A 25,887-nucleotide genomic window follows, 5' to 3' on the forward strand; every position below is an offset into this window, starting at 1 on the left:
CAGATATATATTTACCTTCTCCGATTGCATGTACCATCAGAGTTAGGTGACATAATTATCTAAAGTTCTCCTGTAGCTGACTAGATTGTTTCTCATTACTTGCTTTGCATCCCAATTAATGAATGTTCTTTTGAAACTTTAATATGTATTCTCCTTTTGTTGCCAACAGCCAAACCATTTATTTATATATACAGCACAGCTTGTTTTGACTCAGGACAGTAAGTTAACTGCAGTCAAATGCCAAACTTCTGTAGCCAGCAGCCACATGGTTTCATGTAGAAGAATGGTACTGGCTCTCAGAACTGATGCACTTGATGCGTTCTTGTCAGCTCCTTCCTGCATAAACTGTTTGTGGCTTGCGTCTTGTTCCCCTTGCCACTTTTGACTTGCTTTTGATTTTAATTTTTCACCTTTTTGTGATCTTAAGAGTTAAATACTGACTTATGTAAGGCTTCAGACACTATTCAGCATGCCAGGCCAAAATTGCTGGGTTCCCATGGTGTAGTTTGTGAGCTCATTCAGGGCACCATCGGATTTTACAAGTTTTCTGTAGCAATGTAGACTGCATTGTGAACTGTCATAATGTATGCAAGATCCCCATATCTTTTAGCTGATAGCAAGTTAAGGATCCACACTCATTCCTTATCACTGTAATATCTGTACTATAACAAATGCCGTCACAGATACATTGCTTTCCTGAGATTATAACATTTACCACTGTTACTTATTCTTTGTTTAGTGTTCATGCTAAACAACACCAGCTGAGCACCCCCATTGTGCTAAGCATGAAAACACAGGCAAAGACACACTCCCTGCTCTAAAGAGCTAAGCGGATTTCTAATTTAGTCCTTTCACTTACTTAGAGTGATTTCTTTTCACCACTCACTTCTGGTTATCTGGTAGATCACTTGTGCATTTTTGTAGTTATAGTAGCACTTTTTATTTATCTGTTTTTTTGCCTGGATGGAATATATAAACTCTAGTAGATCAAAAAGATTCCAGTACATCATCAAACAGGACTACAATTAAATTGATAAAATTCATTCACTGATGAAAATAATTCTAGAAGCAACTGCTGCATGATCCACTTAAAAAGGAATTGTTACTATATTTCAAGACTCTATTTAGAATTTAGGTTTAACTTACCTGATTTTGTGACCAGTTATATTTCAAGATCTGTGTGCATAGAAAATTATAATTAAAACTCATTTGTCTGGGCTTCAACTGTGCACCACAGAAGTTGGAAATTCCTGGAAAATACAACTGAATAAGTAAACGTGTTGGAAATATTTTCTCGTTCCTCTGAAGCATCAAGTTTGGCCACTTATCGATGAAGAAAACTGGGCTTATTGAACCAATTGGCTGATTCATTATAGCTTCTCATATGAGCAAAGATTTCTCTAGTAGTGATCCCATGTCTTGTAGACTGCTGTGTGCAACGTCAGCGCTATAACATTAAGTTTGATCAGTTTTAAAAACTTCCAGCTTTGTTTGTTAATTGTTCTATCAGCTCTTGTTATAATAGTTTCTCATCTCCTTGCCTAAACACCTTACCCTTGACTTAGGCAAGTGTTCTTCATTTATAAAGAGAGTCACTGTTCTTGCTTAATGACTATTCTTCATATCTTCAGTTTCTTCCTCATCTTAGTCCTCAAAGGGACTTTAAAAAAAAAAAAAAAGTCACTATTCGTCTATTGTCTGTTCTTGAGGAACATTTAGTTAGTTAAAATGATCTCTTATTTAGAATATTAATTTTATTTCATCATGTCATTTCCAGTTTACGGGCTGTAGACCATATCATTCTTCCAGTCTTCCCTTATACCAAGACCTTTGTACCTTTTCTATGCATTCCTTTTAACTTACATAGGGTCCATCTTGGCTTAGCCATGTTGCGTCCTGCTATCCTTTTTTATTCCTAGATTTTACTGGGATGAATTTACGCTGCTGCCATTCTAATGCTTCCTTAAACATATCCTACTTTTCTATATTAGTTTATTCCAGACTTTAATAGCATAAGCTTATTCTGTACTTTATGAAAGCTTTAAGTCCAGGCCTCCTGAGGCCTTTCATGTATATTTCAGTGGCCTAGCCTACTTCATTTTATATTGTTGATTTCTAGATCCTGTTCCTCAGCCTCTACTCCTTTTTTAAAATGTACCTGAGTTACATTTTCTAGGGCTAAAACCAGAATAGCCTTTGATCTTTATTGGTGTTGATCAACATGTATAACTAAGTCTCTACATTATACCAAGAACATGAACTAACCTCCATTAATTTCAGGGTATTTCTAGAATCCCACCCATTAAGGAAGATTAGTGACCCAGCCTTTATTTCTTTACAAGTCTTCATTGGTGTGCTCATCATACTAGGAACATTTTTACAATTATTCCTTTATAAAATAGAAATATTACATTTGTGACTCTTCCATCTGCCTTTGCAGAACTCATTGTGCTATGCAGGGTTCAGTTTCTTCGATATCTTTCTCTTTTATCCCATATAATTATTAGTCCATATATTTTAAATTGCCCAAAAGAAACAGAGGGGCCAGATCCTCAGCTGGATAACTCCATTGGAGTCAAATGGAATGGCATTGAAGTTGATGACACTACGCCCATTTCAACCAGCTGAGGATCTCTCCCAGTGATAGTGCAAGACATTAACAACAATTTAGTGTGATCTATAAAAAGCAACAGAGGGTCCTGTGGCACCTTTGAGACTAACAGAAGTATTGGGAGCATAAGCTTTCGTGGGTAAGAACCTCACTTCTTCAGATGCAAGTAATGGAAATCTCCAGAGGCAGGTATAAATCAGTATGGAGATAACGAGGTTAGTTCAATCAGGGAGGGTGAGGTACTCTGCTAGCAGTTGAGGTGTGAACACCAAGGGAGGAGAAACTGCTTCTGTAGTTGGAAAGCCAACTTAGTGTGATGTAGTGATCTCAGCACAGACCTCAAAGGAGTTTGAGTCTTTATTCCAGCTCTGATGCTGATTTAAGCAATGTCTGCCTTTTAGGATGCTATGGTCAAGTATGCTTGTCCTCAGTAACTGACTCTGAGATACTGAGTTTGAAGGATATTCATCCTTCAGCACAGTTCCCTCCCATCTTTCCATGGCCCTGCTATAGAAATTTGAAGATTCCTCCCCTATATGCATGGCCAAGCTCTAGCTCTCCCTTGTACCCCTCATGTCCACTCTTACCCAACTAGGTAGACAGCATGGTTCCTGTCAGCAGAATGTGACCAAACAGATTGTAGGCAGGAGTCCTGCTCCAGAACCGCCACTCAGCAGCCACACACCTCGTTTCTCCCTGATGCTGTGTCCATGATGGCGTTCTCACCATACCCCCCATGAAATAAACTAGTCCCTACAGCACAGCCCTCTGGCCATTTTCCTAAGGGATAACCTTGCTGCCTCAGTTTCTCCCTTTGTAAAATTAGGATGATGCATGCTTCACAGGTTAGGTGCAGCTTAGCGAGTGTTCATCAGGTGACTTAAAGATTAAAAGTGCTTTATGTACATGTATATCTGTTGGACTACATGCTCTTTGACAGAGGCACTGTGCATTCCTCTGTTTGGAAAGTACCTAATTTGGGACGCTGCTGCAGTATAAATATTACAGAACAATAAAAGAGAGATGCTGAGCATTAGCAGAATTGAATACGGCCCTCTTAATCCTGATATTTTTCCTATTTTTAAAATATTCCACATTATTATTGATATTTAATAATTTTATTATGGTAATACCAAGAGCCCCGGTTTGGATTCTGGTCCCACTACAATGAGTGGTGTGCAAAAGTTGAAGTGGACACTGTCCCGGCCTTGCTGAAGTGTTGATCATCTTAAAAAGGAGTTAGATGGGCACCTTATTATCCTCAGTATCTTCCACATCCATTGTTCCTTGTTTACAAGTCAGAGGTTATTTTTTCCCAGCTGTCCAGTCCTGCAAAGTCACACTGGAACCTGAAATCAAGATGTTCCTTCTGCTTCTTCTATCATTTCTAGCAATAAAGATTTTGCAGCTAGAACTTAGTTGATAATTTTGTTGATAATGCAGGAGAGAGCACAAAATGTATCTTTTTCTTCCTTGATGGTTTTGACCCTGCAAGGCTTTGGTCAGTAGCATGAGCAGATATGACTCAGAAGACTCAGGGAAAGAAGATATGTTGTGCAGGAAGGTAATTATGATACTAGTCTTCTGGCCATTGCAACACTTAAACCATAGTGACTGTACCATAATAGCAGCTTTTCTCATTTTAATTCTTAGACTTTGGATGGCAGGCACTTGAACTTCAGCTGGTATTCTGCATTGATCCCATTCCACCCACATGAAAAAGATCAGGCAGGGGTAGGCAACCTATGGCATGTGTGCCGAAGGCGGCACGCGAGCTGATTTTCAGTGGCACTCACACTGCCCGGGTCCTGGCTACCGGTCCAGGAGGCTCTGCATTTTAATTTAATTTTAAATGAAGCTTCTTAAACATTTTAAAAACCTTATTTACTTTACATACAATAGTTTAGTTATATATTATAGACTTATAGAAAGAGACCTTCTAAAAATGTTAAAATGTATTACTGGCACACAAAACCTTAAATCAGAGTGAATAAATGAAAACTCGGCACATCACTTCTGAAAGGTTGCCGACCCCTATAATAGATGCTTGTACACGTGCAGATACATGTTCCTGATGTCATCATCAAGAAGAATCTAGGTGTCAACCCTGCTCTTCTCTTTTAATGGGACTACACCAATATGGGAGCGTGGGCAGATTGCCTGTGTTTAGTTTATTCTTGGCTATTTTGAAAATGAAGAGATCATCTGGAATAAGAGCAGGCGTAATTCTATTGCGCAACACTTTCCCCAGGTCAATCACAAGATATTTGAAGCGGTTTCTCCCACTTTCTTTTGCAAATGGCTGCAGTATCCAGTTTTTGGGCATTATTCCAGACATTTGGGAGCTCCAAACTTCAGGTTCATGTTATAGGTGTGTTTAGGTTGTAAAAGATGAGCACAGAATGGGGTTTGTGCCTTTATTATCTCAATGGCTGCATTTTGGCAGATTTAATATTTACTACTGGCCTCTATTCCATGAGTAAGGAAACATATCAGCTTAGATGAATGGCTCAGAAGAGGACATATCTCAATTGAGCCTAATCAGCTCTGTCTGAAATGGTGTCTAGGTCTCCTGAGGCAGAGCCCACTCTAACCAGGTAGGAACACCCAGGGCCGGCTCTAGGCACCAGCAAATCAAGCTGGTGCTTGGGGCGGCACATTTTTAGGGGCGGCATTCTGGCGCGGGCCATGCTGCCCCTAAAAATGTGCCCCAGCCACTCTAACTCGCCTCTGCTGCTGCCGCTCGCGCACCGCTGCTTGCCCTCCCTCCCAGGCTCTCAAACCCGGGAGGGAGGGGGAGATCCCGAGCGGCTGCGCCGCGCGAAACAGCTGATTCGCGTGGCTGCTCGGGATCTCCCCCTCCCTATCGGGTTTGAGAGCCTGGGAGGGAGGGGGAGCAGCGGCGCGCGAATCAGCTGTTTCGCGCGCCGCGACCACTTGGGATCTCCCCCTCCCTCCTGGATTTGGGAGCCAGGGAGGAAGGGGGAGATCCCGAGCGGTTGTGGCGCACGAAACAGCTGATTCGCGCGCTGCGGCCACTCGGGATCTCCCCCTCCCTCCCGGGTTTGAGAGCCTGGGAGGGAGGGGGAGACCCTGAGTGGCCGCGGCGCACGCGCTGCTTCTCCCTCTCCCTTCCTCCCTCCTAGGCTTGAGAGCCTGGCGGGAGGAGGCAGGGCTGGGGATTTGGGGAAGGGGCGGAGTTGAGGCGGGGCCGGGGGTGGGGTAAGAAAAAAACGGGGGCGGGGGGGGGGGGGCGGCCAAAATTGTTTTTGCTTGGGGCGGCAAAAATCCTAGAGCCGGCCCTGGGAACACCTGTCCCTGCTCTCTCTATCTAGTTGTCAAAACAAAATCTTTTAATTTCTTATTACTTTAACAGGTATAGTTACACATCCTTTATTCACCTTTAACATTCCACCAGTGCCTATAGTATCTACTTTACTTTCCTACTACTCTCATTCCTTATTTTCCTCTCTGCTCTTTAGGGCTTTCTTCATTTCTTTCTCCAGTTTCACTCCTTTCAAAGCTGACTCTTACCTTTGGAAGAGTTTTCCACTTCCTGTCTCCAAAGCCCTCTTCCCTTTCAATCCTTTTATAACCCCACCACCACCACCACCACCACCACCACCACCACCACCACCACCACCGCCCCAGGAAACTTTCCTGCATTAGACTCTTTGAAAATTCCTTGTCCAAGCCATCTTGTTTTGAACTATTATCCCATGTATTGTGTTTGTTTCAAGTTCCACAGAATAGGGACCAAGTCTTTTGTATTTGCAAAGGACCATGTATGCTCACAACTGTCTGTAGACAGTTGATAACTTCACTGGAGTGCTATCTCCAAACACTGGTGAAAATCTGTATTTCTCCACTTTTATAGAGCTCTTACTGTCTGTTCTGTTTTCTCTTCTTTTCGCACCCCCATTTCAGTCATTTTTTCCATAACTTATATGATCTTATCACTAAAGTTTAAAAATGTCAGACCAGCAGATTACAGTTTTCTCTAATTTAAAGAATAGAAATGCCTTTTGCAACATGACATCTGACTGTATATTCCCATAGAAGGATCAGAACTGTAGGCATTGTACAGAGGTAACAGAAGACTTGGTCCTGCTACCGTTGAAGTCAATTGCAGAACTTCCATTGACTTCACTAGCAGGATCAAATCCAGAATTGTGCTGATCAAGAAGAAACTGGACCTGTTATTCACCATCTTATGTTCTTGGATAGCATCCTCCAAATTGTCATGTAGCGATACTTGGTGTTCTGATGTCCTCTCTGTTTCCTTTTCTCCAGATGCCATGGAATTGTCTCACATATTTAGTTTCTATTCCAATAAAATGATCAGTAGCAGGATTAGGACAATGCAGAAATGAAGCTGTTGATTTTTTGCAGAATAAGATATCAGAAAGGTTGTCTGTGTTTATATTTAAAAAAACAAAACAAAAAAACCCCACACCTCCACACACAACAACAGCTCTGTAGAAATAACAGAACTGAAGCCTTGGGAACATCCTTTTGTTTTTGTTTTTGTTTTTTCCCCCCCAGATTTTGCTCCCAAAGATCAAAATCTGCCTCCTGATAACGACTTGGGGTTATTACAGATAGATAAACAAAACATTTTTTTTCATTCTATATTGGCCATGTCAGCTTCTATTCGAAACATTTTCAAAGAGAAACCCTGAGGAGTCGGGTATAACTTGTCCAAAATGCTTTCCTATCTACCTTTGTTACTAATACTGTAGAATTACTTAAGCAGTCAAAGCAGATAAAATTATTTGGTTCTTCTGCATTTCTACAGCTAGTTTTGTCATATGAAATTGGTCTTAAGATCTGATTTCTTGACTCATTCAGATTTTATTCATTTCTGCATTGTCCTAATCCTGCTTCTGAAATATTCATAGGAGGGAGGGGGTAGACAAACTGCAGTTCAGTACAAGACCGCAAAACTGTTTCACTGTGTGGCCTCCATTCTGTGCTGTCTTGTGCATGCTTGCTCTTTTATGCCATCCACTCCTTTCCTTCATCTGCATCTCTTGGGCCCATTCGCCTTTTCAGTGGTTGAGATACTGTGTCAATTAGAGGGGCGGGAGGGTTAACAGAGCTGCCTCAGGAATTGATTCTTGTCCGCCTTTCTGAGCGGTCTGTGTGCACAGCAGCACATGATATGATTTTACACAATACCCAGTTAATATCCTACTCAGCAGCTTCCTAGGGAAGAGCTGGATTGGAAAATAAATAAATAACGGTACTTCTCTGGAGACCAGAGGGAGTGAATGGACCAGAGCTAAATTTGGAATACTAAAGCTTGGTTTCCAAATGCATGCTCCCACACACATACATATATCCTTAGTCAGCTTTTCCACGTGACCCTGTTGAATCCAGTGCAGCTGTTATTTATAGATGGTAGGGGTAGTGATGGCATTATCTTATAGCACTGTTCAGGACTGAAATTATAGTGTTCTTCTGTAGCGATACAGGGCCAGATGCCTTCCACAAGAATTCAGATCGATGGCTCATTTTGTAAATGTTCCAACTATCAGATGATTGCAGAATAGCCTTCCCCATCTTTTTATTTTCAAAGGCAGGAAATAAAGGGTATTGTAAAAAATCAGAATGGGCTGTGATTGTCACTGGCTTCTTCTCTGGATGTGCATAACAAAATTGAATCACCTGGTCCTTAAATGATCATTCTTTTCTCCTCTCTTCCATTTCCCCATACAACCTGTTGTAACTCAGGGGGAAAAAATACGTATTCCACTGAAGACAAAGACCAACTTTTTCCAGATCAGGCTGTCTAAAGTTAGGCTCCCAAATAATAACTGTTTGATATTCCAAAGTGCTGAGTATCTGTAGCTCCCAATGATTTCATTCAGGCTTGTGTAGGGTTACCATATTTCAGCAAGAAAAAAAGAGGACGGGAGGAGCCCCGCCCTAGCCCCGCCCCTGCCCCTCCCACTTCCCGCCCCCCCAGAACCCCCAACCCTCCCCCCGTTCCTTGTCCCCTGACTGCCCCCTCCTGGGACCCCTGCCCCTAACTGCCCCCCAGGACTCCACTCCCTATCTAAGCCTCCCTGCCTCTTGTCCCCTGACTGCCCCAACCCTTATCCACACCCCCACCCCCAGACAGACCCCTGGGACTCCCACGCCCCATCCAACCACTCCCCACCCCCTGACAGCCCCCCCCCGAACTCCCAACCCATCTAAACCCCTCTGCTCCCTGTCCCCTGACTGCTCCGATCCATCTCCCCACCCCTGCCACCTGACAGCCCCCCCCAGAACTCCCAAACACTCCCCCCCTGCTCCTTGTCCCCTGACTGCCCCCTCCTGGGACCCCTGCTCCTAACTGCCCCCCAGGACTCCACTCCCTATCTAAGCCTCCCTGCCTCTTGTCCCCTGACTGCCCCAACCCTTATCCACACCCCCACCCCCAGACAGACCCCTGGGACTCCCACGCCCCATCCAACCACTCCCCACTCCCTCCCCAGAACTCCCAACCCATCTAAACCCCTCTGCTCCCTGTCCCCTGACTGCTCCGATCCATCTCCCCACCCCTGCCACCTGACAGCCCCCCCCCAGAACTCCCAAACACTCCCCCCCTGCTCCTTGTCCCCTGACTGCCCCCTCCTGGGACCCCTGCTCCTAACTGCCCCCCAGGACTCCACTCCCTATCTAAGCCTCCCTGCCTCTTGTCCCCTGACTGCCCCAACCCTTATCCACACCCCCACCCCCAGACAGACCCCTGGGACTCCCACGCCCCATCCAACCACTCCCCACTCCCTCCCCAGAACTCCCAACCCATCTAAACCCCTCTGCTCCCTGTCCCCTGACTGCTCCGATCCATCTCCCCACCCCTGCCACCTGACAGCCCCCCCCAGAACTCCCAAACACTCCCCCCCTGCTCCTTGTCCCCTGACTGCCCCCTCCTGGGACCCCTGCTCCTAACTGCCCCCCAGGACTCCACTCCCTATCTAAGCCTCCCTGCCTCTTGTCCCCTGACTGCCCCAACCCTTATCCACACCCCCACCCCCAGACAGACCCCTGGGACTCCCACGCCCCATCCAACCACTCCCCACTCCCTCCCCAGAACTCCCAACCCATCTAAACCCCTCTGCTCCCTGTCCCCTGACTGCTCCGATCCATCTCCCCACCCCTGCCACCTGACAGCCCCCCCCCAGAACTCCCAAACACTCCCCCCCTGCTCCTTGTCCCCTGACTGCCCCCTCCTGGGACCCCTGCTCCTAACTGCCCCCCAGGACTCCACTCCCTATCTAAGCCTCCCTGCCTCTTGTCCCCTGACTGCCCCAACCCTTATCCACACCCCCACCCCCAGACAGACCCCTGGGACTCCCACGCCCCATCCAACCACTCCCCACTCCCTCCCCAGAACTCCCAACCCATCTAAACCCCTCTGCTCCCTGTCCCCTGACTGCTCCGATCCATCTCCCCACCCCTGCCACCTGACAGGCCCCCCCAGAACTCCCAAACACTCCCCCCCTGCTCCTTGTCCCCTGACTGCCCCCTCCTGGGACCCCGCCCCTAACTGCCCCCCAGGACTCCACTCCCTATCTAAGCCTCCTTGCCTCTTGTCCCCTGACTGCCCCAACCCTTATCCACACCCCCACCCCCGACAGACCCCTGGGACTCCCACGCCCCATCCAACCACTCCCCACCCCCTCCCCAGAACTCCCAACCCATCGAAACCCCTCTGCTCCCTGTCCCCTGACTGCTCCGATCCATCTCCCCACCCCTGCCACCTGACAGCCCCCCCCAGAACTCCCAAACACCCCCCCCTGCTCCTTGTCCCCTGACTGCCCCCTCCTGGGACCCCTGCTCCTAACTGCCCTCCAGAACCCCACCCCCTACCTAAGACTCCCTGTTCCTTGTCCCCTAACTGCCCCCTCCTAAGACCCCCCCCCCAACTGCCCCCCAGGACCCTATCCCCTACCTGTACCCTGACTGCCCAAAACTTTCTCCACTCCCCCCAAAAAGCCCCCCCCGTTTCTTGACTGCCACCTCCAGAACCTTCCTGCCCCCAGTCCCCCTTACCCTGCTGCTCAGAACAGGGTGTTGGGCTCTGTGCAGCCGAGCCGGACACGTGGCTGCGCTTCCCAGCACAACAAAACCCGGTCCCTGGCCCTGCACAACAAAACCCGGTCTGGCTCTGCACAGTGCTGCTGGACTGGGCTGCAAGGGAGCTGCCGGCTCAGAATGCAGGGCGGATCCGGCTCCTCTACAGCTGCTCCTGAGTCCAGCCCGGGACTTCCCTGCAGCCCTCCCAGCCGCTCGCTCTGCTAATCCCGGACATTGTGAGTGCTTTACAAATTCCCCCCGGACGCTATTTTTAGCACAAAAAGGAGGACATGTCCGGGTAAATCCGGACGAATGGTAACCCTAGGCTTGTGTGTGCTCACTAAGTACCCATGAAAATCTGTTGGTGTGTATTTAGGTTTTTAGTTCCTTATTTTAGTTCCCAGGTTTGAAAACTTAGGCTTAAATAGAAAATATAATAGCTTTATTTTCTTTGCCATATTTGTGGAAAATAAGCTTTGGAATATATAAGAAATCATATATTTCATATATTAGGGGGTCAATTTATGAATTTGTCAAGATGTCATTTAGATTTTTAAAGCTGAAATCTAGCAAACTCGGTTTGGCAATATATAATCAAATCCAAGAGGATGACACTTTTTTATTGAGTCTAGGGAGTGGTTAGTCTTACTAGTTTTAATGCTGGAGGGTTTTCAGGTCAACTTTTAACTTGAACAGTATTTCTCAAATCAGGACACTTGTTTCTTCTTAACCAACCAACAATTTATTAATTCACCCAGAACCGCATTAATATACAATCAACAGTAAATGCAACCGTGTGTACTACATGCACAAATACAGGTTTGAGAGCAATTATCACAGACTAGAGTTGAGGCTCAGCAGTTATATCAAGAAACAATGCAAATTACCAAGATTTCTTATTACATGTACATATGACCATGCGTTCCCAATTCTTTAGTACCTAATACATTTATCACACTTCCATGGGTATACCTGTCTTTAAGGAGCTTTGAACCATACGGTTGTGTCTCTTTGACTAGATTAATCCCAAAGGGACAAGTTTAGAATATTAAAACAAATTGCTTAAAGTTATTTTTTTCAGTATTTCTTAGGCCAATTTGCTTGGACTTATAAAGGAGTTAAAATCTAAAATATGGTTACTTGAGGTATCACTAGAGAGCGTAGACTCAGCAAGATAATGTTTAATTATTTATATTAAAAAGGAGAGGAGCCAGTAGTCTTTGAAATGAAATCTCAGCTTCTTATCCTGTTCATCCTGGGATGGGGGAAGTGGCATTTCCCACAGGCATTGTTCCCAGTCAACTCTCTTGAGCACATGGTGACTTCAGTTTATATAACCTAGTTTCAGGTCTTGTAGGAGGCACTCATCCACACACACCCTCTCCCACCCCTCATTGCTACTGGGAACATGCCAAGAGTGATCAAGTTTTAGAGTTTTCAGTTTCTTTGCAGCTTCCATTGGTATCCAGTAGATGGTGATAGTGTATAACAGATTTCTTCAATCCTTTTCTTATCGGAGGCTTTTTAAGTCTGATCTATTTCAAGGATTGTGTTTCATTATTAGCCGCTACTGTCAGTTGGGATCCCTCCTTTTATCTTAATATCCCAAAGTTTATAGCTTCATTTATGTCCTTTAACATTTATTTTTCCTTGTGCCAGTGCCAGACAATTCCTATTACTCAGGGGTGAAAGTAACTTAAAGGACTTACCGGTACGCCGGAGTCCTGAGTGGGGGCGTGGCCTCAACCAGAAGAGGGGGGGCCTTTCAATCACCCCGGAGCTACCAGCTGCAGAGGCGGCTGGGATCCCCGGGGCTCAGGGGTGAATTAAAGGGCCCAGGGCTCCGGCCGCCACAGAGCTTTGGGCCCTTTAAATCACCGCGGAAGCCCTGCTGCCCTGGGGTAGTGGCGGCAGGGCTCCCGTGGTGATTTAAAGGGCCCGGTGCTCCTGCCATTGCAGGGAGCCCCGGGCCCTTTAAAGCACCGCTGGAGCTCCAGCAGCCGGGCTCGGGCGGTGCTCCTGCTACTGTGGGGTAGCGGCGGCAGGGCTCCGGCGGTGATTTAAAGGGACCGGGGCTCCCTGCAATGGCAGGAGCACTGCCCGAGCCCGGCTGGAACTCAGGCAGTGATTTAAAGGGCCTGGGGCTCCCCGCAGTGGCTGGAGCCCTGGGCCCTTTAAATCACTGCTGGAGAAGCCGGTCCAGTCCGGCACGGCGTACCGGCTCTTGCCGGCACAGCATACTGGACCGTACTGGCTTACTTTCACCTCTGCTATTAGTTCTACAATGCAATTATTTACAGTGATAACCAACACAATCCTTATAATCTTCTAAATTTGGAAGGCTTGTTGCCAGAGGATGTTGTGAAGGCCAAAACTATAACTGGGTTAAAAAAAAATAAGGGAAATTCATGGGGGATAGGTCCATCATTGGCTATTAGCCAATATGGTCAGGGGTGCAACCCCATGCTCTGGGTATCCCTAAACCTCTGCCTGCCAGATGTTGGGACTGGACAACAGGAGATGAATGAAGCACTGGCATTAGCCACTCTTGAAGACTGGATACTGAACTATATGGACCATTGGTCTGATCCAGCATGGCCATTCTTATATTAAGACAAGTACACAAGCAGTTCACCTTATTTAGGACATTTCCCACATGTAGAAGGATGTTGATCTGACTCACAAGGCAAACAAATATGCAGATTCTTATTTGGGATGAAAGACCTGGAATACTTTTTAGCTAGATTGGAAGAGAGAAAGAGCTTTTATCCATATGCAAATTCTGAGAGATTCCTGCCGAGGTGATTAATGATACTCTCATTTAGCCATTTTAGTTTCTATTCTTGGGGAGAACTCCTGACTTTGGCTGATCTGTGGGTCCTTAGACAAAGTGTCTCATGTGATGGATGCCGGTTTCTTCTCTTCCTAGATGGATCTTGTTTTAGGAATAAACAGAGGTGAATAGCTTTTCTAATTTTTAAGGGCCATAAGGAATCAGTAGTTATTAATCAATCAAGGCATATCTGTTCTATATATCCCTTACACATGTTCTGCATCATTCTAGCTACCTTGCATCATTAGGATTATGATTAACTTCAAATCTCTTGCAGGCTAAATAGTCTTCTGCAATTATATGCATATGAAAGACAAGGGGGAAACTGGGATGTGGTCAAATCAGGTGTCCACAGTGAGCTGGGTGGATGGTCTCAGTTCAAGCAGTCAGGTGTCCATGTCACAAAAAAAACACCTCCACAGCTGACAGATTTCAAGACTGATTTTTTTTTTTTTTTAACAGTTTCAGTAAAATCGGCTAGGACAAAATGATCTTATCCTTCTTCTCTGCTCAAAAATATTTTCTGTAGCTATCAAATAATAAAACTTTTTTTTTTTTACACACAAGGTAAAAGTGTAAAATTCAAGTTAAGTTGAGCCTTAAGCAAAACCCAAGAGCAAAAGTTCTTAAAATAGCTTGTGGGTCTTCTCCGGGAATCTGGCAGCATGATGTTAAGTTAGGAAATACATTTGTGCAATACATTTTGGCTGCATGGTTTTCATATTTTTTTCTCCCTTTTTGAAAGCGTGTACAGATGATTTATGGTTGTTGTATGAACATGTTCCAGGGCCAGTACTGAAAATATGGGGCTAGAAAACTAACCTTGATGTGGTTAATGTGGTTTTTCCTTCCACTGAGAGAAGGGAGTGTGGTCTCCTAGGAATCTGGACTCCTGGGTTCTCATCTTGATTCTGCCACTAACAATGTGACCTTGAGGAATTCCCCTCTTGTCTATGCTGTAGTTTCTCCATCTTTAAAATTTAGTCTTTGTTGGGTGGCTTAGTTTACTGATCTTTGTAAGGAGCTGTTTATTCCATAACTAAAATGTTATAGATTTCAAGTAAAATTATTATTCTGAAAAAACAGAAAACAAGAAAGAATTCAAACTTAACTTTGCTCAAATGCAAAATCTTTGTTTTGAATAGCTGTGTAAAGTAATATGACAGAGCATAGATTTCCCATATGCTAGACAATAAGCACCTAAACACCTTTCCTAACACCTGTTAGCATAAACAAAAATGCTTCTCAGAAGATGCTTTTGTGGTACTTTGCTAGCTCCGAGTATTGATAATGGGAAACACAGCTTCTCACCTTGGAGTCCCTGGTTTGAACCTAGCCAGGTTTGTTAAGTGAGTGAAAGTGATTTTCAGACCGTAGTGGTGAGCAGGAAGAAGAGGTCTTTAATTAATTAATTGAGTAGTTTGGGGCCACAGAGTTGCCCCTCTCTTCTCCAGCTCCCCAAAACCTGCCACCCTTTTAAGTAAGAGAGAGAACACTCAATTTTGCTGTATTCCAAAATCATGACTGAAGACTTCAATCTATGTGACAGTTAAATATTGATTTGAAATCTATCTAGCATTCATATAGATAGATATGTGACTGTATCTTCTGCATCCTATTTGTCCCTTGTGAGGATAGAAATGAAATAAATAAATAGCCAGCACAATATTCTCTCTCCCCCAATGCCACAAATTATCTGCCAGGATGATTTGTCAAAAAGAGTGTTGCAGACTCTGCCTGTACAGCAGAAGATACAGCACCACCTAAAAGGTCTAAAAAATTCTGCATAAAGAAAATGTGAATTTGCCTTTAAAAGCTACATGTAATTTATTGGTGTAGATCTGTGAAAGGCTCTGCATCTGCCACAAAAGCCCTAGCACCTTATTGCATTTCTTGCTGAGATTCAAAAACAAAACAAAAACTGGGGGATGGTGCTCAACAGATATTTCTTCACAATTTTCATTGCACTGAGTAAGAAATATGAGTCTGCCAAGCTGCCTATTGAACTATCTGCTGCAGCTTAACTGCAGCAAGAAAACAGTAATCCTATTGTGCTCCTACAGCAGTCTCCTGGGAAGCAGAAGGCATTGAAATTACTGAGCAGTTGTCTTGTCTCTTCCTCACCTGCCTTTGTAGCTGTAAATATAGTGTCTGCCTATAAATAACAGTTTGCTGCACCTTTAAGCACGTTCCCTAACAAGAGGAGGTGATTTACTGAGGTGATAAGCTGTAACTAATACTAGGGTATCATAATAGGTAAATAGATTAGCACAGTGCTTCTCTGTATTTTGCTTTCTAGGGAGTCCACTGGCTCATTCATTCATTGTAGATGCTTACTACAGCACTTTGCAATACGTGAAGTTAAATCAGTTCCAGGATTGTAGCTATTGATGGTTGTATGTATAAAGCTAATGAAATGCATTAGTGAATCTATCAGATAGCATTGATTGTTTAGGATCTCTTCTTTTCTCCCTCAACACCTCTCCCCCATAAAAGGATTATGATGGGCAGAATCCATTATTCAGTACCATGATTATATATTTTGAAATGCATCATCATTTTATTTTGGGGTTTTGAATGATGTGAAGTACAGTCGGATCATTTGCAGCAAGGTGTTAAAAACTGAATATGCATTCTGGGTTTCATCCATGGTTTCCCCATCTTGGATTAATTACTTTTACATTCTTAAAAGTCTGGCTTTTCTGGAGACTATGGATCTTTAATTAGCCGAATCATTGTTTATTTGTTCTGTGTTAATGACCTAAACCAAGGCTGCCCTCAGGGCAGGTAGCGATGCATTCTTCAGTCCCGAGCATCTCTTGTCTGTGTAACAGGTGATCGCTCTGGGCTGAGCCAGGACCACTAAACTCATTTTACTAATTAAATTGTACTAGTCTTTCAACCTTTGAGCACTGATGCAGAAGCATACATTTTAACCATGAACCCTTCCTGTTTTCATTCCTCAAATAGTTTCTCTGTTCTTTCCAAACAGGCTGCTTCCTTTTCCCATTTCTCCTGCACCACCTAGTGACCCGTCTTTCAGAATGGATTCCCTTTTTTGGTCATGTCAGCACATATATAGGCACTTGCAATGACTGTGCTACATCCTGGGTCCACATGAACATGCATAGCACTTTCTAAGATCATAGTTATCAGTATTTTATTAAAATACTTTTGAAAAACATGTTTTTAATTTCAAGACAATGATTGATACACTTATAATTATGCAATACATTGATCAAATACACCGGAGTATGTTTGGTGGAAACAATGTTGCACTGTGTGGACAACATATCAGTATAAAGGGGGCCTAACAAGATAGGAGCAATATTAAGGTATGTTGCCAACTCTCATGATTTTTTTTTATCGCAAGTCTTGAGATATCGAGTGTTTTTCTTTAAAGCCCCAGACTCTAGACTCAAATTATTATACAAACATCTCCGTGTTTTAGTAAGTTTGTAGCCCACATGGCTGCAGAGAGATGTTATTCAAGTGTCTCTTAAAAGTCAGAAGGAAATTAAAAGAACACCATATGTACACACACACATATATATATAATGTTTTTAAACCATTCTTCATGATTTTTTGAGGCTTAACTCATTTAAATATGAGGGTTTGGCAATACTGGATCTTAAATATGCAAAAGGCTATAAAATGGATGTAATAGGACGTGATTTTAATATTGAGAGGATATGGGTTAAACTCTGTCTTCAGGTATGCACATGTGAACACATCATGTGGCACTATATTTGTAAGTCCCCCTGGAAGAATGAAAGTAAGACAACAGAGCTAGATGGCAGGAGCTGACACCATTGAAAGTACATTTCCTAACTTTCAAATATATTTTTCTCACTTTTTCAACAACTCCTTGGCTGCTTGTAAATGAAATCGCTCTTTCCCCCCCCTCCTTTTTTTTTTTTTTTACTGATTCCATTTTTCTCCATTTCACAAACATACAGGCCTGTTGCTATAGGTTTTGGTGTTGGTTTGCTCCTGTCATCCAATTTAGCAAGCTAGCATTAATTTGTTTTACTAAAAATACTGAAATCCTTAAAATAAAATAATCACATGAAGAATTACATGGGTTTTTCAAAAGAGAAGTAGGTCAAATATTGTGCCAATCAACTGTGAGAATGTCCCTTTAAGAAAAATAAATGGGGAATACACTAAAATTGTCAGCCCATCATTTGGTTGCCTGTATATGCTGCTTTGGTGTGACCTGGCAAAGCCCATGTAACTGAGTATTGTGGGAAAATGTCAATTTTAGTATTTTAACCAGAATATCCTTTATATTTGGGTTTGGGATGGGGATATGGAGGTATAAAGAATTCCTGTTCTACCCTTGCAAACGTTGACTTTTTATTTTAACAAGCAAGCTACATTATTATATTGAAGGGGCATTGTAGCAATGCAGCATAGGAACACAATTTAAATCAATCATTAAACTGCAGCAGAAAGAGGCTGTGAGAGGTAGTGTGGATGGTCCATCTGCAAAATCTGTGCTCCTGTATTACAAGGAGGAGGGATTAGAGGGTGTGGGGAGAGAAAAAGCAGCTGCTTGGCTATTCTCTGAGAGGGAGAGACTGACTGTTGGCACCATCTGTAGCTGTCCTTTGTGCTTCCTTCTTTATCTGTTCATTAGAGTGATGCTGAATTTCTCGTGCTCTGAGTTTAAATGAGTTGAGATGTGCCTAATACTGTCAGCACAAAAAGCTGAAACTAAGTACACTAAAGATGAATAGTGTAATCTGTAAATTCATTTTCATCTTACTTGAATAGGCAAAGGAAGTAATGTTCTTCAGAATCCAGCTGTACCAGATGCTTGTGTGGCGCATTTCATCTCACTACACTAAGTGCAAACCAATATAAGAGGGGGGTATGGGAGAAGTTGCAACATTTCAGACAGACAATGGCAAAATCACTGAGGGAATGTCTACACGGCAGTGTAAGCCCAGGATTTGAACTTGGGCTCAAGCCTAACCCCTCTTCAGTCTACACAAACATTGCACTAACCTCAGGCTTGGACCCCAGGTCCAAGGACCCCATGGTGTTGGAGGGTCCGAACCTGAGTCAAGCCGGGACCCAGAGTTCAAGACCAACTGCTTTGCAGTGTTGACACAACCCCACTGGACTCGTGATCTGGAGGTACACCAAAAGAACGCCACTGGCTGATTTTTTATCCTCTGGACAGTAAAGTTTTCCCACACTGCATCACAAACACAAGGCTAGAGTGACCACGTTTTGGGAGAGTGCTAGGGAGTCTGGGATACGGGTGGTTGGACTCAGGCCTGCATAATGCAATGTAGATCCTGCAGCCTCAGGCTGGGACCCAAGGGTTCTGCAGTTCCTAATCTAGGGTTACAAATGAATGTAGATGCTCAGTCGTAGCTTAACAAACCCAGGATCAGCTACCTCAAATTCCAATTACCCAGGGCTTACATTGCAGTGTAGGCATACCCAGAGGGGTTTTCTCTCTCCCACCTCCCCGCTTTGATGGAGATAATGGTGGATTTGACATTTTTTGAGACAGTTCTGAACCGGTCTCTTTTCATTCAGTGCACAAACACAAATTATTATTATACATGGTACATGACTGGGAAAAGTCCCAGGAGAGGAAAGGTTAAACCTCTCAGTAATGAGCAGTGAGATGGGGATGAGTACATTTGTTATGTTTTATACCTTCAGATTCTTACTTTCCAAAAATGTAAGTCATCTCCTGATAATTTGTAGCATGTAACTGTCTCCCTTATCTCAAAAGCCTGGCCATTCTCTGACATTTACATTTCACCTTTACAAATGTGTGCATTTGATATTAGTAATAATAACTCATTAATATCTAACCTTCCCTACCTACTCAATGCGATGTTATCTCATTTCCATTGCAAATTATTTGGCCAGGAGTTAACTCTGTTTTTTCAAAGCAGGTACTGGCTTTGTTTGCAGATTCATGTCCTCAAATCCATTAGGCAGCTGCTTTTTATCTTTATTTGTCAAGCACTTATATGTGTGCACTAGGAACAGCTCCCTCCTCACATCAAAGCCACGTTTAAGATGGACGGTTTCCATTCGACACCATAGTAATTACACTCAGCTGTGGAAGTGCTCAGCATCCGCTATTATTCTGACATGGCTGCATTTACAGCTCGGCAGAACACTTTGTTCATTTTTCTCAGAACTCAAGTAGCCACAGTGTGCATGAGGAAACTATGTTAGGCAGTGATTTTTATCTGCAGGCGGCTTGAAAAGGGGGTGGAGAGGAAAGACCCTTTGTCACTGGCACATAAGTAATGACATGCCAGGGATAAAAGGTGAGTATAATTTGATCAAATGCTTGTTGACAGATTCCTTGGCTAATAGAGAAGCAGCTTAGAATGACACTCGTTGCTAGAACATTTAGGCACGGAGCTCAGTGGGAATGCTTTCTGTAGGCTAGATGTGATGCTAACAATTTCAGAGCAACCATATTTAGTTATATAAAGAAGCAGTATCCCCTTCTTGTCATAGAAGGACTCTAAAGTACCTCCCAAAGCACCATTATTGACCTTGCATGTGGTAAATACAAAGAAATTACTACATCCTCAATACCCCGATGTGTGTTTACTTTTCTTTAATAGAATTGGTTTTATTAAATATTTCTCTGGTATGGCCAGTTGATTTTTTTTTTTTTTTTAATTTCTAGTGTTTTTATATAGAGACATATTTTTCTGTGTTCCTGTCAAAATCTGAGAATCTTACTTTTCACAGTGTAACTTTCCAATTACATCCTTTAAAACTGGTTCTGATAATTATCAATTACACCACTTTTGAGTGTATAATGGAAGAAGAAGGTGAGGTCCCTTTTAAATGATGGGTAATTATGGTATCACACCATTACAAAAAGCATACAAGTGAAAATAAACATCCATGTATTGGACATCTCCTCACCTGTGTCACTTCCATTGGTAAACCTGACATAATGTTTTAAACCTCATCTACTTTTGACTATTTATACCACATGTTTATTTTAGACTGCCTTTCTGGTTCTTGCCCACTAGAACAAATTGTTGTTTGGGTACACAACAAATTGTTGTTTGTAGGGAAACTTCTACATTTTAAAACCTTTTAATTGACATTCAAGACCATTTTTGATCGGCATGAAGATTTGCAAAACCTTCTTTTAAGGAAGAACAAAATAGACCCTTCTGTTTGACAAAGTTGTTTGTATCAACCACAAAATTTTGCAGTTGGTCTGAGCTGTATCTTATTGGAATTCTTCACCCACCACTTAGCGCAAAAGATCTTTAATTATATTTCACAACAGTTAGTTATCAAATTGGAATTTAAAAGGGCAGCTCCTTGGTTTAATCACTTTTCTATGAAGACGTACTGGATAAAATCCTGCTTCACTGCAATCAATGGAGCCTAGATTGTGCTCAGTGTCATTTCTAGAGGCTCTGTTTATCAGAATTTGTGTGCTTTTGTAACATAGGCCAGAATTTTAGTGCCTCTGAAAATCAGGCCTCTTATTTAGGTGCCTAAGGCCCCAATTTATCAAATTGTGTAAGCATGTGCTGATCTGTGAATATATGAGTAGTCCCATTGACCAAAGGAATATTCACATACTTAAAGTTTGGCATATGTTTAGGTGTTTTGCTGAATTAGGCCCCAAATATGGATCCAGTGTCTAACTTTAAGCACCCAAATTTGAATATCATGGCCACTCTATTTTGTAAGCTCATTCACAGTTGGGGTAGGTAATATAATGTTGCAAATTAAATCCAACGCCTGATTTTTTCTTTTGTAATCTGTGTCTTCTGCAATAAAATTTCATACAAAGAAATTGCAGTATTGTCAATCGTACGGAATGATACTATTTTAGTTATGCAAGAAGGCAAAGAACAGCCATCACAATAAATCATATATAAGACTGGCTATATTAAGAAATGCTGATTGTGCAGATTGTGGAGCTTATCTATAATAAACTAAATCCAAACTAGAATAACTAGCAGAACTAAAGCTATCATCCGTTGCCTATTAACATTAGAGGTGGAACGGGTTGTGGGAGACTGTAGAAAGAAATCTTGATTTCTCTTGCTCCCCTCCCTTCTTATCTACCAATGATCTCTGTTTTTCCCTAGTTTTTCCCCTTTTAGTGTAGCAACATATTCTTCATATGATGGTAGTGGCTCATGGGGAAAGTTTTCAGAACTGGTGTATGTCCATTCAGTTAGTGACTAATGTGGTTAAAATATCCTGCATCTCAACACAGCTGGACTCTTCATTAAGTTGTACACCTTCATTTTGTTCTGTTTACACAGCGCTGCTTTCGTCGTGGTGTGAGGAGTTGGGACGGCTCTTGCTCCTTCGTCACCAGAAAAGCCGGCAAAACGATCCTCCTGGGAAGCTACCCATGCAACCCCCCATGAACTCTATGAGCTCCATGAAACCCACACTCTCTCATAGGTGAGTCACACAAGCCTGCTATTACGAGAGTAGATGCATATACAAATTCATTACAGTGAGAAATCTTTTAACTGAAATGCTTATTACCATGACAAATCGGGAGGAACTGGTTGAGACTTTGCAAGTGGAAGGCAGCTTGGGTGAAAGTGATCATGAGATGGTAGAGTTCATGATTCTAACAGCTGGTAGGAGAGAAGATAGCAAAATAAAGATAATGGATTTCAAGAAGGCAGACTTGAGCAAATTCAGGGAGTTGGTAGGAAAGATCCCATGGGAAGCAAGTCTAAGGGAAAAACAGTTTGAGAGAGTTGGCAGTTTTTCAAAGAGACATTATTAAAGACACAAAATCAAACTATCCCACTGCATAGGAAAAATAGGAAAAATGGCAAGAGATCACCCTGGCTTAACCGGGAGATCTTCAATTATCTGAACCTCAAAGAAGAGTCCTACAAAAAGTGGAAACTAGGTCAAATTACAAAGAACAAAAGCATATAGGGATAAAATTAGAAAGGACAAGGCACCAAACGAGATTAAACTAACTAGAGACATAAAGGGTAACAAGAAAACATTCTACAAATACATTAGAAGCAAGAGGAAGACCAAGGACAAGGTAGGCCCATTACTCAATGAGCGGGTAAAGACAATAATATAAAATATGGAAATTGTGGAAGTGGTAAATGCCTTTCTTGTTTCAGTTTTAACCAAAAAGGTTAGTAGAGATCAGACGTCTAACATAGTGAACACTCGGGAATATGAAGTAGGATCTGAGGCTAAAATAGGGAAAGAACAAGTTAAAAATTATTTAGACAAGTTAGCTGTCTTTGATGAAATCCTAGAATATTCAAGGAGCTGACTCAGGAAATATCTGAGCCATTAGCATTTATCTTTGAAAATTCTTGGAAGGGTGGAGAGATTCCAGAGGACTAGAAGAGGGAAAATATAAAGGGGAATAAAGACAACCCAGGGAATTACAGACCAGTCAGCTTAACTTCAGTCCCTGGAAAGATAATGGAGCAAATAAGCAAGCAATCAAGATGATAAGTAACAGTCAACATGGATTTGTCAAGAACAAATCATGTCAAACCAACCCAACAGCTTTCTTTGACAGAGTAACAAGCCTTGTGGATGTGGTATATCTTCACTTTAGTAAGGCTTTGCATACTGTCTTGCATGACCTTCTCATAAACAAACTAGGGAAATGCAACCTAGATGGAGCTACTATAAGGTGGGTGCATAACTGGTTGTAAAACCATTCCCAGAGAGTAGTTATCAGTGGTTCACAGTCAACTTGGAAGGGTATATTGAGTGGGTTCCCGCAGAGATCAGTCCTGGATCCAGTTCTGTTCAATATCTTCATAAATGATGTAGATAATAGCAGAGAAAGTACACTTACAAAGTTTGTGGATGATACCAAGCTGGGAGGGGTTGCAAGTGCTTTCGAGGATAGGATTAAAATTCAAAATGATCGGGACAAATTGGAGAAAATAGTAAATAGGTCTGAAGTAAATAGGATTAACTTCAATCAAGACAAATGCAAAGTGCTACACTTAAGAAGGAACAATCAATTGCACATATACAAAATGGGCAATGGCTGCCTAGGAGGGAGTACTGTGGAAAGGGATTTGGGAGTCATAGTGGATCATAAGCTAAATATTAGTCAGCAGTTTAACTGTGTTGCAAAAAAAGCAAACATCATACTGTGATTTATAAGCAGGAGCTGTTGTAAGCAAGACACGAGAAGTAATTCAGCTCTACTCCACACTGATAAGGCCTCAACTGGAGTATTGTGTCCAGTTCTGGGCGCCACATTTCAGGAAAGATGTGGACAAATTGGAGAAAGTCCAGAAGAGAGCAACAACAATGATTAAAGGTCTAGAAAACATGACCTATGAGGGAAGATTGAAAAACTTGGATTTGTTTAGTCTGGAGAAGAGAAGATTGAGGGAGGACATGATAACAGTTTTCAAGTACCTATAAAAGGTTGTCACAAGGAGGAGGGTAAAAAATTGTTCTCCTTAACCTCTGAGGATAGGACAAGAATCAATGGGTTTAAATTGTTATCAGGGTAGTTAAGCAATGGGTTTAACAGTTATCAGGGTAGTTAAGCACAGGAAAAAATTGCATAGCAGATTGCGGAATCTCCATCATTGTTGGTTTTTAAGAATAGGTTAGACAAACACCTGTCAGGAATGGTCTAGTTATTACGTAGTCCTGCCTTGAGCGCTGGGGGCTGGACTAGATCACCTATTGAGGTCCCTTCCAGTCCTACACTTTTATGATCCTGTAACGAAGGATAGCTAAAGTGGTTCCTTCACCGATTGGAACTAGAGATACCAGCACATATTAAATAAGCTAAATTTTCAGCATTGCTAACTACCCAGTACATGGTGATGTGACTTTTCCATTTCCCAACCTGAGTTCAGGTTTAGCAAAGAAGCGTGTAATTGGCCCCCTGAGACATCAAGCCTTAAGCCCCACCCTAAGGAGGCAAACTGTACTTACATTAATTAAAACAACACTGCTGTGCATCACTCATCAGATTTTTTTCCCATGGAATATTTAAAGAACACTGCTTTTTCTCTGGGCTGCAAATGTTTTATTGAAGGTTTTTTTTCTTTTAGGTTCCATGCTGATGGTTGCATTAGAAAAATCTGTATAGATTAGAGTAGATTGGATGTTGCATGAAGGTGTTAATATTATGGGGTTAATCAGGGAAATGAGAACCTTCACTGCACTCTTAATGTCATCAGTCAGGAGAAATTCATAAAAGAATTATAACATTTGAGTGGAAAAGTGAGCCCCAAGGATTGTCTGAGGAGAGACTAAAGCATGCAGGATTTGAAACTCGAGTTCCCAGTTAGCTGGGAAAAGAGCAGTGGTATTGCTTCAGGTCAATGAGAGATTGGGAGGATTCATGTAGGCAACATCAAACATTGGAACTGCATCCCATATGTTTCTGTTTTTCTTTATTTTTAACATCACAAACCAAAAATAATTTCTACAGCTGCTCTGTTTATAGCCAAAATGTAGGAAATTTTTATTATTAAATCATAATAACACTGTACACTAAGTTGAATTGCCACTTTATGCCTCCACTTTATGCCACTGTGTTTGGCACTGTATTTTCAGGTTTGGGTTTTAGGGTTTTCCTTTTGTTTTTGTTTTGGTATATTTCTGTTTAATGAATGGAAGGTATAGGGAAGATACACATCATTTACTACAAGCAATGCCCCTTATTCTCCTATCACTGATTTGAGTGATATCTGTGAATAGGCTGCTTCTTGTCTAACTTAGCTTATGAAATGATTTGGATCAAATACTTAATTACATTAGATTGACGAAAACATATTTCTTACTAGAAAACCCCTTTGATTCTAAAAATAATAGTTGGGCTCCTGCTGTTTGGACTTTAAATAAACTACTGTCCTCTTTTCATCATCCAAGATGAAATCAGATGGGAAGTCTGCATAGTAACACGCTCTTATTGGGACCCACAGGGACTAGTCAGTAGAGCTAGGGAAAGACAGAATGGTCCAATGTTTAGGGCACTAGTATGGGACTTGGACACTTGAGTTCAATTCCCTGTTCCACTACAGACTTGTTGTGTGACCTTGAGAAAGTCACTTAGTTTTTCTGTGCCTCAGTTCCTCATCTGTAAAATGAAGATAATAGCACCGCCCTCCCTCCTAGGGGTGTTGAGGATAAATACATTAAATATTGTGAGGCTCTCAAATAGTACAGTAATGGAGACCATATGAGTAGCTAAGAGGGATAAAAAAAACAATCAGCAATAATCCTGTATGGCTGTCATCCAGTGAACCAGTCCATCATGTATCATAGTGTAAATAATGTATCCTGTCAAAGCCTAGATTTAGATTCTAAGATTGTTAGGTCTTGAAATACCTGACTGACTTATGTCACAGTTCCTGAG

General features: G+C 42.5%; 1 protein-coding gene across 16 annotated transcripts in view; it reads left to right on the forward strand.

Annotated features, from left to right (window-relative positions):
* The window catches only part of ZMIZ1 (zinc finger MIZ-type containing 1), a 490,731-nt gene that overhangs the window by 405,005 nt on the left and 59,839 nt on the right, over nucleotides 1-25,887 (forward strand). For all 16 annotated transcript variants that reach the window (XM_054033720.1, XM_054033719.1, XM_054033732.1 and 13 more), the window contains one exon: nucleotides 21,812-21,956. In XM_054033720.1, coding sequence (XP_053889695.1) covers nucleotides 21,812-21,956 — 145 coding nt within the window. The remainder of the gene's footprint in view (nucleotides 1-21,811; nucleotides 21,957-25,887) is intronic.

Source organism: Malaclemys terrapin, chromosome 7 (assembly GCF_027887155.1).
Source record: "Malaclemys terrapin pileata isolate rMalTer1 chromosome 7, rMalTer1.hap1, whole genome shotgun sequence".
NCBI classification, from domain to species: Eukaryota; Metazoa; Chordata; order Testudines; family Emydidae; genus Malaclemys; species Malaclemys terrapin.